General features: G+C 44.5%; 1 protein-coding gene across 1 annotated transcript in view; it reads right to left on the bottom strand.

Moving 5' to 3' along the window:
* Positions 1-15,722: 15,722 nt before the first annotated feature.
* Positions 15,723-18,202, bottom strand: part of CDC123 (cell division cycle 123) — a 49,861-nt gene continuing 47,381 nt past the window's right edge. Inside the window, exons 12-13 of the mRNA XM_014949092.1 lie at positions 17,559-17,696; positions 15,723-16,737 (exon numbers count right to left, since the gene is read on the bottom strand). Of these exons, the coding sequence (XP_014804578.1) occupies positions 16,711-16,737; positions 17,559-17,696 (165 nt within the window). The 3' untranslated portion in view covers positions 15,723-16,710. The remainder of the gene's footprint in view (positions 16,738-17,558; positions 17,697-18,202) is intronic.

An 18,202-nucleotide genomic window follows, 5' to 3' on the forward strand; every position in this document is an offset into this window, starting at 1 on the left:
GCCCCGTGCTGAATTGAGAAGCCAAGCACTTGTTTTCCCTTGCCCTGCCTATCCCGCAGGAGGGATGCTCCCAAAAACCATTCCCAAATCCTGCTGCCTCCAAATCCTGCCTCCAGGCCCCCTGGCCCCCTGTGCTGCAACTGCTACAAGACTAATTTCACAGCTGAGTATGTCCTGCTGTCCCCTGTCTCAGCCTGGAAACGCCTTGGGGGAAAAGCATCACCTTTTTGACCAGCACATAAAAGAAGGAGGAAAGATAGGGACAACGGGCTTTTTTTAGAAGGCAGATGGCATTGCACATAAATAATAATAAGGGAATTATTGGGTTTTTTTTCAATTTTACATAGATAAATTGAAAGCATGAGCAAACAGCTATGGTCCCAGTGTCACCCTGACCGTGCATTGGCACCAAAAGAAAGCAGTCGGGGATCAGCATCAGCAGAGGGGATGCCAGGGCCAGGTGGGGAAGTGATGGATCCTAAGCAGGTTGTTTGAATGCAGCACGGAGTTTGTTTCACGTTGCTTCAGATTGCTTAGCAGCTCGGTGGGAGGGTTAAGGCATCCCTAAGGTACATCGTTTTACGCAAAAGCCCTGGTTTGCATGGAAAGCTGCCCCAGGTGGCACAGAGAGAAACGTGAGTTGTTTCCCAAAACCACAGCTCCTGCACCTTCCCCACTCTGGTAAAAGAGCCCCAGCACTACTCTTTGAATCACTTCTGCCCGTAAAGCTGTGGTCAGCATCTCAGACAGCGTAAGTTTGGAGCTGTGCTGATTTCTATCAGCAGAGAATGTGGTTCTTTGGGTTTGTATTTTTGTTTGAATGAGAGAAGAGATGTGATAAGAAGCACATTTGTTTCCACTTTTGTGGCTGAAATGAAAGGACAACTATTCCTGCTTAGGCAGAAAGTCTAAAGGCCTGTTGGCAGCTCTCTCCCAATGCATAAAATAACAATTTATTCATCTCACCATAAGAAAACATTGGTTCTTCCCTCTTTCCCAGCACAACTGAAAATGTGAATTAATGACTCGTTTCTTACATTCTTGACTGCAAAGTCAAAAAGCTGTTTTTTTCCCTTTCTCCTGGGTGCCCAGCTCTCACAGCAGGGTCAATAAAATGACAAAACCCCACAACCTACTCCCTGACAGCGACGAGGCTGCCGGAGCTGGCCATGCACTCATCAAGACATGCTGCGTACCCAGAGCTCCGGAACTAACATCCCTGCAGCCCCAGGAAACTGTGATGGGTTTTTGCCCGACAAAGAATAATACTTCTTTCTAGCTCCCGTCAAGTTTTCCAGCTGCTTTAGGAACTCAGGAATGATGAAGCTTTAGTAGCTCGAGGACCATAACTGAGGCAGCCTCCAGACGGACTGATGCAGAAATAGCTGTTATATTAGAAGCTTTTATTAAAAAAGTTATTGGATTCCGAGTATCTAAAACCTGTGATGGCTTTAGTGATATAGGCCTTATTCAGAGAGAGACGTAGTACAACTTGCGCAACGGTACAACGTCATTATACTTATGTTCATTTATATCATGAGGACAAAAAACCCACACTCATCTGAAAACTTTCATGCTGCTATAAAAGCTGGGAGCGAGTTTGCGAACTCTCAGCTCTACTCTTTACTCCTCTACTCTGCATTTACTCCTCTACTCTGCGCTCCTGAGACCCCACCTGGAGTACTGTGTCCAGCTCTGGAATCCTCAACACAGGAAGGACATGAACCTGTTGGAACGGGTCCAGCAGAGGGCCACAAAGATGATCAGAGGGATGGAGCACCTCTCCTATGAAGACAGGCTAAGAGAGTTGGGGTTGTTCAGCCTGGAGAAGAGAAAGCTCCAGGGAGACCTCATAGCAGCCTTCCAGTATCTGAAGGGAGCTACAGGAGAGCCTGAGAGGGACTTTTTGTCAGGAAGTGTAGTGACAGGACAAGGGGTAACAGTTTTAAATTGGAAGAGGGGAGATTTAGATATTAGGAAGAAATTCTTTCCTCTGAGGGTGGTGAGACACTGGAACAGGTTCCCCAGAGAAGCTGTGGCTGCCCCACCTTTGGAGGTGTTCAAGGCCAGGCTGGATGGGGCTTGGAGCAACCTGGTCTAGTGGGAGGTGTCCCTGCCCACGGCAGGGGGGTTGGAATACCATGATCTCTAAGGTCCCTTCCAACCCAAACCATTCTATGATTCTATGATTCCAGCTGCAACTGAAATCTCCACTTCCACAATCTGCTGATGGGCCCTCTCTGCTATGAGTGCTGTGCTGTGATTTCTCCCTGCGGTGAGGATGTGCTGCCAGACCAGGGGTGGGCAAACTGAGCACCCCCCCGCCTCATCCCACATGGGACCATGTGCCCTGGGCACACCAGAAGACCACAGTATGGGTTGTCCCCATGCAATGCCCAAGCTGGAGACCTTACACTAAAGGCGTCATGGAGGTGGGAAAGAGGGAGATGGAGGCAGAATTGCCCTGGCAGGATGTCTGGGAGTGCAAACCCATCTTTTGATACCAAGATTTAAGTTTGTGGGAAATATTAAGACCCCACAGATTGTTGCATCCCAAGCTGAGACCTTGGTCCAGGTCCTGGGCACCTTCTGCGGCCCCAAACCTGGTTTTCTAGCGAGAAACCCTACGGTCACCCCCCTCAGTGCTTTGGACTGGCAGATCCCTTAAAAACAAGTGAGAATGTGGCTTTGTAAAGGTGCTTCAAGGAGTTCTGCACTAGAGTGGTGCTCAGGACCCATACGAATCTGGCCCTGCACAGTCTGCACAGCTTGCTGGTGCAAAGCTTCACTAAATGAAGGAGTCTGTCATGTTCAGGTGGGCTTCTCTGCTGCAGCCCATCACAAAGCCGGTGAGCAGGCCTGTGGGTGCCTTTCTTCTTCAGCATTCTGGCTTTAATAGCTTTTCACAAGGAATATTGGCTTTTGTGCTCCCTTAGATGAATTGGCAGGCCCTAATGAGCTATGAATGCAATTTAATAAAGCTCACATTTGGAGGACGGAAATGGTTCTGTGGAAGGAAATGAATGAAGGCGGGAAGGGGGGGAAGGAGGGCAGGGAGGTGTGCAGCCTCGGAGCATGAAAAAGCCAAAGATGAAATTGTAAGGACTTGCAGAGTCTTCAAACAAACCTTAGAAACAGCCAGCAGGGAATATCTATCTGCTTCCCCTGGTTTGTTTTGGGGAATAGCTTATATCTGCGCTAAGTTATTGGTTCCCAAATATGTTCCAGGAGCTGGGACAGGAATGGTAGAGGTAAAAAACTGGTTTGATGATACACCTGAGACCTTTGCAAACAGGCTTGGTGCTGAAGAGGAAGCCACAGAGCAGCAGACTGTGCCAAGCGTGCGGCTTTGCTCCAGGATGATGTGGTTTGCCTTGCTCTGATGTGAGCGGCCACGCCGCAACGCCCCACATCAAGGGGCTCAGCCCACACCTGACTCTGCAGGAGCAACAAACCTACGCGGGGTGTCCAAAATGCTGGAGTCATCCTGCTGTGGAGCAACCTCAGACCCAGACTCTGATGTCCTCCCAAAAAAACACCCTGCAGGCAGGCCCTGGGCCAGTCCAAGCCAGGAGCCTTGATACCGACTGTTAAAAGCTGCAGAAAGAGGTTCAAAACACATCCCCTTAGCATATTTTCTTTAGCAGCCTCTTCCAGCAGAGGACAGACTGATGGGATGTAGCTAATTGCTTAGCTGGCCTTCGTTACTGTAACCTGAGCATCGGGCTTTCTGGCTCCTTCGGCTTCCTCTCTCATCACTGCCCAGAGCAGGAGTTGGCTCCACACATACCTACTGTGCCTGATCAAGCACAGATGATGTTCTGAGAGCCAAATCCATCCCTTGGTCTCATCCTATCAATTTAGACTGACAATATACTTTGCTTGCTCACTTTTCTTGCCTTTTTTGGGGGTGGTTTTGTTTTTTGGGGATTTTTTTTTGGCTTATATATTCAATAAAATAAGCTAGACTCTTAAAAGCCAATTTCAAGGAGCAGTCTGTTGGGGAGCTCCAACATGCTGGGTTTTGCTTTGAGTGCTGCACCCAGGAGCCTCAAGGACAGGTCAGTTCCCAGAGCCTTTAGACTTGATGATTCCATCTCACGGACAGCCCGACCAGCTGTTGGAAATAAATCAGATTATTGCAATTTTCATTATGACCACAGAGCACGGTACCGTGTAACTCTGCTCCCTTCTCCTCGTTTTCCCTCGGGGCTGAATCTTGGAGAAGGTGTGAGGTTTCTGCGGAGGTTTTTGGGTGCTCCGGGGCAGGGCAGCTGCAATCTCTCTGTGTTTCCTGGGATTCCTCTGTTTAAGAAACATGCTCTTGCATACCTGTGCATGAAGCTAAACACACATTCATAAAGCATCTCCACCCACATACCCAAAGCACAGCTAAAACACTCAAGCTGGAACAAAGAGTCACCTTACGCTACCCTAGAGACACATGATTACAAGTATATAAGCAATAAGGCACATTTTCTGCTTCCTTTTAATTTTTTTTTTTTATGTCAAAGCCCTGGGAGGTCGTGTCTTGCCTTGGCCATGGCCGAGGAACACAAGAGAGAAGTCTGAGGATGAAGAGGGCACATGGGAGGGATGTCAGGGAGCCTCTGTGGACACAGGGGATGTGAAGCCTTTGGAAACCAGACTGGTTTCCTACTGCTGGCAGAAAAATTGACTGTGTTTATTTGTATTACCATCTAATTCAGCTTCTTCTGGTCCTTCTTCCATAAGAGATGCTTAGTCCTGCAGTTCTTCCCCGCAAAGATCCTCTGCCTGCACAGCCTGGGTGCAAGGCGTGTACTGGAAGTCCTGACTCCTGTAATGGGTTACCACAGAAGAAGGAGCACTGTGTAGTTGTGCTTTTCAGCCCATCACCGTGGAGTCCCTGGAGGTCATGGGTGCATACTTAGGTGTCTGTAAGAGGTGATGAAGGCAAGCAGCACAGATTTCCCATCCAAGCTTCTGCACTTCTGCTGCAGAAGCTTCTGTGAACTGAGAAGGGCTGAAAGCCTCTGGTTTCCATGAATCTCAGTGTGACACACTTGTCCTGCCAACATGCCTCCTTCCCTTCCCCACTCTCTTTCCAGCTTCAGGATGGATGGGAGAAGACCACTTGGGGAAGATCCTGTTCGTGACGGACATCCCTGTGATGGCCACAGGGCACAAGGGAGAACCTCCTGCCCAGGGAGGACCTTTTGCAGCCAGAAGTCCTTGCTGAAGAAACCTCAGAAGAAAATGTATCACCGGCAGCAGCACACAACACTCTTCTCAGGCTTCAGAGGTTCCCAGGAGCTGGTTAATGCCATTCCAAACAAACCAGTTTCTCCAGCTATAAATGTCAGCCACAAGACTGATGGTTACACGTGGCGGTTGCAGGTGTCTGGAATGACTCCAGTTCATTTATTTCAGGGCTGGGTCCTATTTTTCCCCTACGTTAATTTTAAAGAGGGCTTTGCAACCATGAAGTCACCACAGCCCTTATCTCCTGACACATGAAAGGTGTAGGCTGAATAACTTATTAGCACCCTCGATAATGAAAAACACTTCAATATTTAGGACTAATGCAGATTTCCTGCTGGAAAAAAAAATAATATGTAAACAGCATCTGCAGCCATGTGCTCAAGGTAATAATTAAGGAGAATTATCTTTGCTATATGTATTAAAACAACATAATTGATGTTAAGAAATTATGTGTCCATATTAAAGAGAAGCAGATAATTTTTTGCTTAGGAAATTAACATCAAGTGGAGTAACAGTTTCCATACCTACAAGAATCTCAGGCTGAATAAGAAAAATGAGAACCAGGTGCTCAAATATGACAGACCAGGTCCTGTGCTGCACCCTGAGCACCCAGCGTGGAGCAGCCACCACCCTTGGGCAGGGCTCTGCTTTCTCCCTTCAATGCACGTGGTGTGTTCAGTGAGGGTCTTGGATGTTCACGGGTTTATGGAAAAGGTCCTTCTCCCTAAAGCAGAGGGAAGCACGCTGAGCATGATCTGGGGAGAGAGAAGTAAAAGGTGGCTCTTTTACTGACTGTCAAGACATTTAAGATGTCAGGTATTTTGTTCAGAAATCCACTTCACTTCCCTAACGGCTAACCCAATAAATCTCACAACTCTAAGATGGAACACAGAGTCATCAATCACTGCTTAGAGCCATGTGGTAAAAAAGTGGTAAAAAAGCAGCAATTAGCACTCATTAGCACTTATTTTCAAGTCCTTTTTTATGGAAAAAGGTCCTCAAAAGCAAGTTGAAAGTGTCTAGATTAACCAAAGTTCTTTGACAGTCTAGCATTTCTGACTCAAACTCAGAAGCAATCTATCCTCCAGGTGGGAGAAGACAGGCCAGCCTTGCCCAGACTTGGCTCTTGGGGCTGGGTTCTCCAGTGACTGACAAAAGAAACTCAGGCTGAAGGTTTTCCTGCCCTCGGGATGTTGGTGATAGGTTTTTCTCACAGATTCACTACTGACTGTTAGAGAAACCCCTGCTGCAGCCTTTCCTTCAGGAGGGGGGTTTCAGAGCATCTCGCTCTTGCCCTTCTCTCCATCTAGCTATTTTCATGGCATTCGATATTTTCAAGAAAGCTCTTGATCAAATTAGGTTAAAAATGGAGAGGATTTGAGCAATAAACATACCCACACAGAGCATCACCACACATTATTTTCTACAATTAAAAGTTACCAGCAAATAGTATTAATGCTGCCTTTGTTTTGTTCCTTACTAAGAGTATTCACCAAAACCCACCCAATCCTGCAAAGTAAACCCTTTGAGACAGAGGGCTTCCAACACTACACATCCTTCCCTTTTATGTGCCTGATCCCATTCTATGTGTCCTCTGCAAAAGAGCTGCTATCCCTTTCCCAGATGTATGTGAGTACAAAAGACAGCAGATGAGGTTTCTTCCCCTTGCAGTGAGATTAGAGAGAAAAACCTATCTCCAGGAAATCAAAATCTATCATCAAGCCCACCAGGTCTTTCTGCAGCTCAGCGACACCAGTCAAAGAGTTTCTATGAGAGACTTGCTGCTATTCCCAGATTCTGGCTGACTTCACTATTTAGTGTGGACCATCACCTCCTGGAAAAGGGCAAAACCCCAAACCCAACCCCTGTGCTGGAGCTGAATTCCCCCTCCTCTTCGTCCCCACATGCTGAGAAGGGCAGGGCCACCACATTCCCAAAGGAGATGGTGGCAGCCACGTGCACACAGGGCAACACCAAGGGCTTCCATCTGAAATGGGTGAACTCAAGCACAGATACAACTCTGAAAGAGCAGGTGGTTCCCACAGGTAAGATTTGAAGTTGGAGGGGCGTTTTCGCACTGGATAAGGCCGAAATTTTCACCACATCTTGAGGAAATAGAGTGAGGAAGGGTCTCAAGTAAGGCTGAGCGTGAGCAATATTATTCCTGCAGGTTCCCCAGACTTCCCTCGTCACTTGCCTTAGGGCTGGGATCAGAATATTTTTTTCCCCTGAGATCTCTCCGTGCTCATCTTTGCCATGTGTTATCCTTTTAGAAACAACAAATTGCTCAGCATCTAGTCCCACACTGAAGGATTCGGATTTTGCCTTCTCTAATCAATCATGTTTTCTTGTGGTAACAATGAACTATCCCATAAACTGTCGATTTAAGGGCAGCTCTCAGCACATCCCTGAGGCTGAGTGGCCAGGAGGCCACAGCTGAACGTGCCTTGCACTGTGACCCAGGCTAGTGCTTGGGCAACCAACCAACCAACCCTCTGGGCTCTGCCAAGCCCGTGGTGTGAGCATACACGCCATTGCTGACAGCACAGCTGCAGGTCAAGGCTCCCAGGCAGAGACCAGCACACACAGGACACAGAACACAGATCAAGGAGAAAACTCCACTTTTACTGAATGTAGATATTGCTAAAAAGCGTCAGCTCCAGGGGATCCGGGGCACCCACGCTGGCTTCGTGCTGCAAGAACAGCCCTGCCCGTGGTGGCCATGGGCCTGGGCACAGTGGGACAGCCTGCTGGGCTCCCTCCCTGTGACCCTGTGCAGCAGGGTCCCGGCGTCACCACGGCAAGGTCAAGAGTTAGGTCACAGCCTGGCCTTGACCAGGAGCTTCTACTGCTGTGCCACAAGCAGCCAGGTAGCTCAGTAGCTGAGGGCAACGTTGTCAGTGCTCTTGGCTTGGAGGAGTCCAGTGTGGCCCTTCCCTCTAGGACCGAGGGAGACCCCCTTCAGCACCGGGCTCGGGCACTCCTTCTGCAAACCATGCTCCCTCCCCAGGGCTCCTGTGAGCAGAGGACATCATCCAAAGTCTTGCTGTGACAAGAAGTCCTCGCAGCCACCTCCTGCTCTGTTTGTCCTGTTCATAAAGCTTAGTGGCTCCAGCTTGAGGTCCTCTCTCCACAGGTCCTATCAGGAGCCTGCTCCAGAGCAGGATCTCCATGGGGTCATAGCCTCCTTCGGGCATCCACTTGCTCTGGCATGGGGTCCTCCACAGGCTGCAGGTGGATCTCTGTTCCACCACGGACCTCCAGGGACTCCAACTTGCCTCACCATGGTCTTCACCATCAGGGGAATCTCTGCTCTGATGCCTGGAGCACCTCCTCCCCCTCCTTCTTCACTGACCTTGGTGTCTGCAGAGCTGTTTGTCTCCTCTTACATATTGTCACTCCTTTGTTCTCCGGCCACTGTTGCTGTGGTGCAGGGTTTTTTCCTTCCCTTCTTAACTATGTTATCCCAGAGGTGCTGCCACCATCACTGATGGGCTCGGCCTTGGTCGGTAGAAGGTCTGTCTTGGAGCCAGCTGGCATCAGCTCTGTCAGACACGGGGAAAGCTTCCAGCAGCTTCTCACAGAAGCCACTGTCTCCTCTTACATATTGTCACTCCTTTGTTCTCCGGCCACTGTTGCTGTGGTGCAGGGTTTTTTCCTTCCCTTCTTAACTATGTTATCCCAGAGGTGCTGCCACCATCACTGATGGGCTCGGCCTTGGTCGGTAGAAGGTCTGTCTTGGAGCCAGCTGGCATCAGCTCTGTCAGACACGGGGAAAGCTTCCAGCAGCTTCTCACAGAAGCCACTCCTGTACCCCCCTGCTACCAAAACCTTGCCATGCTAACCTAATACACCTTGTTAATTCTCACACCAATCAATCTGGCCTCTCCAGATCCCTCTGTAGAGCCTTTCTACCCTCAACCATCTCCTACAATTCCATCATTCAATCTTCAGCTGCTCCCCAATGACCAATGTATTTCTTGCAATATTGTGCCTAAAACGACACGCCGCAGTACACCATCCCCACATCAAACAAAATCATCTCTCTCCATTCTTCCACCCCTCTCTCCTGCTCGCCCAGAATGACACCTGCCTTTTTCCTCCCCCAGCAGCTTATTATCGCCTCGCGTTTAATGGTCTCTGCTGTAACTTACCCACTCCCACTGCACTGCTGGCTCTGCCAGCTCTTTCCCCACTTTGTGCTCGAACGGATGATTTCTCCTTCTAACTGCAGCACTCTGTGCTCACCTTTATCAAATTTCTTTCTGTTATTTCAGGCCATTTTTCCCCTCTGTATTACAGCCATTTCAAAGTCTGATACAGCCCTGGAAAGTGCCTGCGTGTATTCTCAAGTCGGTGGCAACCGCAGATTTTTATGCGGGCTATTCATTTCACTGCTCCACTCGTTAATTAAGTTGTGGAAAAATACAGGCCCTACAACAAAATGTATAGCAGTCCCACTCAAAATACCTCTCTGGCTATATACCAGTAACTATTCCAAGTGCAATTTTTCTGCTACATTGTGGTAATTTAGTTCTTTTCCTTCTCTTGCTTGTAAAAAGGATATAGTGAGGCAAAGAAAACATTAAATGCATCAGTTTTCTCTGAATCATCCATCATTTTTTTCTCCATCTCCTCATCTTTTCACACTTAATCATGTGCCTTTCCTTCCAATTTCTGCAGTTTTGTTTTGATTGATCCTTACATGTCCTTGCTATGCCATTTTTTCCTTCACATTAGGAGATTGCTGCTGGGCCGTTAAAAGAAGCACCTCTCTTCATTTATCCCACCCACCACCTCCCAAAGGGACCCTCTCAAGAGCACCAAACACCAGCTCCACAGACACTTTCACTTGAATTATCTCTGACTTCAAGATTTTGCACCACTTCTAATAAGCCTGACTGTTAATCCAGAGCAGACAACCCCAGAGCACCATCCTGTACCTTCTGAACAAAACTCCTGTCCTCTGGGGGGGAAAAAAAAAAAATCCATTAATTCTGTCTTTTCAAGTCCTCCCATGTTGGGTAATTTCCCAACAGATACCAAAGTAGTAAATACTTTCCATTTCCACCAGACTTCAGTGTTTGGGGATACTGGTGGATGAAAAATTGGGCATGAGCCAGCAATGGGTGCTCACAGCCCAGAAAGCCAACCGCATCCTGGGCTGCATCCCCAGCAGCGTGGCCAGCAGGACAAGGGAGGGGATTCTGCCCCTCTGCTCCACTCTGGTGAGACCCCACCTGGAGAACTGTGTCCAGCTCTGGGGCCCCCAACATAAAAATGACATGAACCTGTTGGAGCGAGTCCAGAGGCCACAAACACAATCAGAGGGCTGGAGCACCTCTGCTGTGGACGTGTTGGAGTGAGTCCAGAGGAGGCCACAAACACTATCAGAGGGCTGGAGCACCTCTGCTGTGAGGACAGGCTGAGAGAGTTGGGGTTGTTCAGCCTGGAGAAGGCTCCAAGAAGATCTTATTGTGGTCTTTCAAAACTTAAATGGGGCATAAAGAAAGATGGAGAGAGACTTTTTACCAAGGCCTGTAGTGACAGGGGCAGCAGTTTTAAACTGAAAGAGAGTAGTGTTAGATTGACATTAAAGAAAAAAAAAATCATTATGAAGTTGGTGAGGCACAGGAACAGGTTGCCCAGAAAAGCCATGGAAGCCCCATCCCTGGAGGGGTTCAAGGCCAGGCTGGATGGGGCTTTGAGCAACCTGGTCTGGTGGGAAGTGTCCCTGCCCATAGCAGGGGGGTTGGAACTAGATGATCTTTATGGTCCCTGCCAACCCTAACCATTCTAGGATTCCCAAGCCTTGGAAATACAAACGCTGTTAACGTTCTGCTTCGTGCCTCCAGCCCTTCCTGAACCACAAGTCTCTGTTTCAGTGCTGCAGTTTAACTCCCAAAGTCTCTGCGATGCCCATCAACCATTTTTGACGCAGATTGACATGAAGTTCCTCCAGCGTATTCCTCACACCAGTGTACAGACATTTTAGCTTAACATGTTGTTCCATTGTCTCTCCTGCCTCCTGTCCCAGCTCCCCTGAATAATTCATTCACATCAATGAAATACATCAGTCTGTCAGGACACAGTGTTTCACAGCAGAAGCTAAGACGACCCAAAATTTCAACCCTCTCTACCATGTGGATTTGAGCCCTACAGGCTAGAAATAACAAACATTGATTGTTTTGTTTCTCTTGGCTAGAAATGCTGTTTAGGAGTCACAAATCTCTTCTGAAAGGTTATTTGTAACTAGCACACTTCCATGGAGAAAGTTTCTGAGAAATCAGTATTTTTGACTGACCAGACAACCAACTTTTCCCTACCATCTGCCAAAACACATCACTGGAAGAAGGCAGGTCAGCTGATAAGAGGACCTTAGAGCAGACAAAACACTCTCCAGGGAGTACATTGCTACAATAGTTTTCCCACAGAAATATGGCAGACCCCCTCTTCTCCCCCCGCAAAACACCCCACTCTTACTTAGAGCACCAATTCCCACAGAAATATGGCAGACCTCCTCTTCTCCCCCCCACAAAACACCCCACTCTTACTTAGAGCACCAATGTCTTTATTACTATTAAAAACCCAAACATATATATAATCAAACATTACTGCTTAAGGACTCCATACCTCTGAGAAAGCCTCAGGTCTGCACAAAATAGCCCAGTTACGGCAACGAGTCTTATTTTAATTCTATATAATTTCAGGATGACCACAAGTTGGAGAATTTCTCTTGGCAGTGGTCATGAAATTCAAACAGAAAGAAAGACACTGTTAATGGAATATCCAGGCAAACTTCTGTTGTTAAGACAGATTTATTAAGCCTCTAAATACCAGCACCACCACATCCATCATGAATCAAAAGCACTATGGTCTGCCTCAGTATTACACTTAAAGGCCCACTTTCTCTTAGCCAACAATATGTATTTTAGTTCAGTATTATTTATTGAAGTGATAGATTTGCTATCTAGATGTAACCTTGGCCTCTAAGGTTGAAATTATTTACCAGTTGTCAGGTTGATTTGCTCATTTACACTCACTGACAGATTCCCCTTGGTCTTCTCCAGCTATTTGACATTGCAGTTTTGGGACAGTTTGTGAAAGCTAAACTAATTCAGTTGTGCACAAAGGTACCAGATGTATTTTTACACAGGTCTGTGCCATGCTATTACCCATCTCCATGCTACCAACGATGTATTTTGGAATCTTTTCATCTAGCAATGCTCTCTTGAAAGCCTGAAACCATGACAGTTTAGTCTAATAGTCTATGTTGCTTATGTGGACATTTGAAGAGCATCTCACTGGGTATCTTTTTTCTGGTCAGCACTGCATCCTGGACATTAGCAACACAAGTGAGATACGTGAAATTTCTATCTAAGACCATCAGATGCAGCGTGGACATTTGAACAGCATCTCACTGGGTATCTTTTTTTGTGGCCAGCACTGCATCCTGGACATCAGCAACACGAGTAATATATATGAAATTTCTATCTAAGACCATCAGATGCAGACATGAGGATTTTACAAGCCATACACTATGACCAAATTCCAACAAGTGGTATTCCATCTACTGAGACTCAGAGCTGGCCGCTTTTAAGGTGGTTTTTGGTGGTTTTTTTTTCAGATATTCTAAAGCACCACTCAAAATCTTTCTTACCATTCACCCAAAAATTAGAGTGGTGAGTTAAGAACGATGAGGACAACAGTGAAGAAACAGGAGTCAAAGGAATACAAACACAGAATGATGAGGACAACAGTCAGAAGGAGTCTGAAGAAACAGGAGTCAAAGGAATACAAACAGTACAGACAGTCTGCAGCCCAAAAGCAGAGGAGCATTATACCAAAACCTGAACTAAGCCAGTACACGTTAATAACTATTACTGATGGGGTTACCGGAATTCTGATCCTCACTATGCATCTGGGAGATTAAATATCACAAGTGTTGGCTGTGAAACAACAGAGACTTTTCTTTGGTGCTCCTGGCACAACTGTGGTCCAAGAACTGAGCCTCACTACACTTTAGACACAGCCAGACTTCTTAAAAATTTGGCAAGAGTATGATCCCTATGAAACAACTGCATGCTACATCCCTCTAAAACTTCTGTTCGTTATCTAGGTGAGGTTATGAGTATCTTTATATAATGTTTTAGGCATATAACAAAGAATATATAGCATATAGTTAGCTCTTACTCAGCAAGTGGTGACCATATCATTGAATCACACGAACAAGGACCTGAACAACTGGAATTGCAAGTGTTGGCTGTGAAACAAGGGAGACTTTTCTTTGGCGCTCCTGGCACAACTGTGGTCCAAGAACTGAGCCTCACTACACTTTAGACACAGCCAGACTTCTTAAAAATTTGGCAAGAGTATGATCCCTATGAAACAACTGCATGCTACATCCCTCTAAAACTTCTGTTCGTTATCTAGGTGAGGTTATGAGTATCTTTATATAATGTTTTAGGCATATAACAAAGAATATATAGCATATAGTTAGCTCTTACTCAGCAAGTGGTGACCATATCATTGAATCACACGAACAAGGACCTGAACAACTGGAATTTTGTATCTTCAAATTTCTGCATGATGTCTAGAGGCAGAAACCGATTTTATGATGACCTGAAATAGAATTAAAACACTGTCATATACTATTCATTTTAAAACTTATCTGAAGCATTTTTATTGTATCAACATTAGCTTCCTCTCCTCACCAAGAGGAACATATTTGTTAATTACCCTCGCAGATCAAAAAGTCATATGGAATGAAAACTCATTTTGAAGAGGAATCTTTAGCAGGCAAAGGAAAAAAAATCAACATCTGGTGGCCTAAAGTTGGAGAAAGCACCAAAGTAAACAAAGTATCTATTTAATTTTAAGGATATGGTGTATTTTGGGAAATCTGACTACGTAGGACAGATTTTGATAGTGAGGACTCCTGTATTAGAACCTGAACGTGGGACTAGTATTTGTGCTCTGCTACCTTTTATAGTCTTCATTAAGACAAAGCCCATAGGAAGTGGCGTAAGTTCCCTCAATTCCAAAATAAAGTTAGTTGTCAGTATTTGGTAGCTCGGCTGAGCAGACCATTGATTCAGATTGCTCATCTCTTAGCAAATCATAGGGCAGAAAACCAAACTTTCAATTCACTTATAAAGAGAAGTCTTTGAGTATGTTAAAAAGCTGTTGAAACTGACGGGGGATGAAGGGGTGGGCTGTGCCATAGGGCACTGCGTAGGAGACAGGAGCAGATAGTCAGTGCACTTGGCAACACCATTTGCAGGATAAATAATAAAGTCATAGAATTAAAGAATAGTTTGAATTGGAAGGGACCTTTAATGGTTTTGTCTAGTCCAACCCCCTGCAATGAGCAGGGACATCTGCAACTAGATCCGCTTGCTCAGACCTTGAATGTTTCCAGGTATGGGGCATCTACCACCTCTCTGGGCAACCTGTGCCAGCGTAAAAGACTGTTCAAAGGCCACCACGCCAGCCCACTCACCTAAAGGGACACCCTAGAGTGTACAGGGTCTCATCAAGCTGGTCCCAATACCATATAAATTCTGGTGAATATCCAGCACAGAAAGCTGTGATAATGGTAAACTAATTAGTGGTGACCACAAAAAAAAAATGTAGGAAACTCTCTCACAGCTTTAACCCAAGACTCAGTATTTCTTTTAAAGACAATAATCTGTCGTTCAGAAGCATTTATGAAGCTGCTGGAAGTTCCAGGGCGTTATCTGTGTAAAGGAAGTGTGGTTAGATCACCACAATAGTTTAAACTATGGCTAGAAGCCATAAGAAAAATGAAAGCTTTTTTACATTTTGAAGTTCCTACCTGATTTAGAGACATTTATACTCAAATAATCTCTCTGATAAGAGTGAGGAAAACTCATCCAAAGACCTGCACTATGGCAGGATTCTGTGATTAGGTGTAGCCCAACCCTGAGCTAACGATCATCTCATTTGTGTACAAAAAGCTATTGAGAAGGAGATTCCACTGCTTCAGAAGTGTAGGGCAGATCATGTAGTCTCAGACTCCAGGAGTTATCTGTGATGTTCCATCAATGTATTGGGTAGAACTGGATTCTTGATTTGCATAATCTTTAACCAGAGTAAGCATTCGTTCAAAACTGAAGCCAAATAAAGAGAGTAAGTAATAATTTAACATCTAAGCTCAGATTTAACATTTAAGAAGAGATTGTAACCGAGCACCGTATCAATTTGCCAGCAAAAGCAAGGCAAAGAAACTTGAACAGCTTTATATACACACACACAAAGTATCACATAACTGGTTCAAAGTAGGAACCAATTTCCAGAGGTGATGAACACCTCCACACATCCCTTAATTTCATGGGAATTATGCACACTGTGAGCAAACTACTGATGCCACACAAACCCCTATATCCAAGGTAGTTGGTTCTTCGTCTGAAATTGCCCTCCCACCCCCTACAATAACAGCAAACAGTAACAAGAGCTTCTGTTTCCCCAAATTTAGTCAAGCTTCCTTTTATACAAAGAACATGAAGACGTACCAAATGAATACAGAATTTTACAAGCTGAAAGAGTAATCATTTCAAAGTGAAGAGACATGATACAAAAGAAACAAGACTGAGTCCACATATAAAATTACAGGTTGATGTTATCTTTAACTATTTATAGGAAAGCTGATGTCTGGTATGCAATGATGTTAAAAAGTAAGTTTCAAGAAAGCTTTACTACAAAAAAGAAATGAAATTTGGTGAAGTTTAACAAATTTCATAGCTTTAGCTCCTGTGAAAATACTACTTTACTTGAAATGCTTTCAGAATTTCAAATTTCTGAAAAGCAATTTTTTCAAGCCTTAAGTAGTCTGCTACAGCTGTTCTCCGAAATGAAGTAGTAGCCTGCATAACATAGAAAAAACCCATACTTTCTCCACTTTTTTTTCTTCTTTTTTTACATCAAGGAAGAATGAGAAGTGCTCCCAAAACAAAGTTATTTTACAATTTTAAAAGCTTACTACAGAAAAAAAAATGTACATTCCTTTCTTTCCTTGTGACTATACTATATTTTAAGTAAGACTGTGCCTGAATTCAGAAAATGCTCGATGTTTTAACTGCACAAGCATTAAATGTTGTCATATTTATCACAGAAAAGTCCGATGGCAAACTTCAATGGCATCAACCTTCACATTATGACATGGGAAAGCAGTCGTTCAGTTGCACTCAGATTGTTGCCTGCACCATGGAAAAGTTGCATTTAACCTGGAATCCAGTGAGAACTCACCCTGACCTTTTACAGTTCCCTGAAAACACTTTTCTACACTTTTATATAAACCAACCGACACACAGGATGAACAGCTCTTCAGTTCTTTCGTTGACTATAAAAAGCAGGTTTTCTTTAAATCAATAGCTTAATAGTTATGATAAATATAGCTTCTGCCACTTTTCTTGCTTGTAATTCAGCGTAATGCTTCTTGATACCTCAGTCATCATCTTGCTGATTTCTTTTCTGTCAACAGAACAGGAGAATTCACAATGTTAGGACACAGTTATCTGAAATAAGAGCACTAATAAAACATGACAAGTGTTTCCAGATACAATGGATATTAGACAATGACTGCATTTCTAAGCCATTTTTTGAACGGTAAGAGTATAATAATATTTCCAGCAGACAGAACAAAGCAACATAACCCTCTCCCCCATCCCAAACTTTAGGATTTTATTTCCAGTAAAGAACAACATTGGCCCTGTATATTAGCCAATAGACTAGATGAGAACCAGAAAACACAATGGCAGCGGCAGAAGTCACTGGTCAAGACGAAGGCAAACTGCCCTCCCCACTCTGGCTCACAGAGATCTCAAGTTTTCGTGTCACTTATCAAAGGAACTAAGAAACTGAATTGAAAAAGGACCAAGCGTTTAAGGTTTTTTCCTAATATACTTACCTTCTATCTTTTAAAAAGTTCTTAAAAGTGTTAGCTTCAGTAATTAAAAAAATACATTTCCATTTAGACTACATTTATATTTTATTTGTATTTTAAGAAAGAAAACAGTAGGTCCTTCAGTAAGATTTGTCAAACTTCATTCATTGCTTCCCCCCAAGATAAAAAAGTGAGATCAGTATGAAAGCTTGCTCTTCATGACCTAAAAAAAATAAATATATATATCTATATATAAAATCAAGCCAACAATACATTGTATGATGGCTTCATACATTACTTTTTCTGTAATTGTATAACCTATGTTAACTACAAAGGCACAATTCCAGGCACTTTGATGTTCCCATTTCACAGACATGGAAGGTTAGAAGGTTTTTTTACTACTTCTTACCAGTTTAAGAAAGTCGATTAATTTGTGAACATCCTCTCCTGTAGAAAGGTCCACAAAATCTTTCGGCAGTCGGTAACTCAGGTATGGACTGGGCTGGACAGTAACTTTACTGTTTGTACAACGGAAAACCGGATAGTCCTTTGGGAAAAATATTGGATAAGACAAGAATAGCATATGTGAATGAAGCTTCCAACATTTCTTGAACTCCTCTGTGACATTGCCTGAGCCACTTTGCCAATAAGTTTATTTGGCATTCATTCAACTAAACCTGCGCCTTCTAAAAATTGTACCTTTCTTATTAAAATCTCTGCCGACTTAAGAGCAAAAAGTTAAAATGTTAATAACAGTCAGCTGAAGGCAGTCATTCCCTCACTTTAAAGTTCCTACTATGTATCATTTATTAATGCATTTAATATACATACACTTATAACACTGCTGTAATAATGGGGCTATAAGGAACTTGGGCACTAGTATCTATAAAAATATGAGGATAAAGAAAATCTTTAAAGGAAAAATAAAATAAAATTTAAAAATTGGTGGTCGTCACCCTCTCAGAAGGAATACAACTATGGTATCCACCTGACAGAAAGTCATGTCATCTGCTCTTGGCAGAAAGGATGTGGAAACCCAGACAGAGCTGCCAC

Source organism: Calidris pugnax, unplaced genomic scaffold, assembly GCF_001431845.1.
Source record: "Calidris pugnax isolate Ruff unplaced genomic scaffold, ASM143184v1 scaffold125, whole genome shotgun sequence".
NCBI lineage: Eukaryota > Metazoa > Chordata > Aves > Charadriiformes > Scolopacidae > Calidris > Calidris pugnax.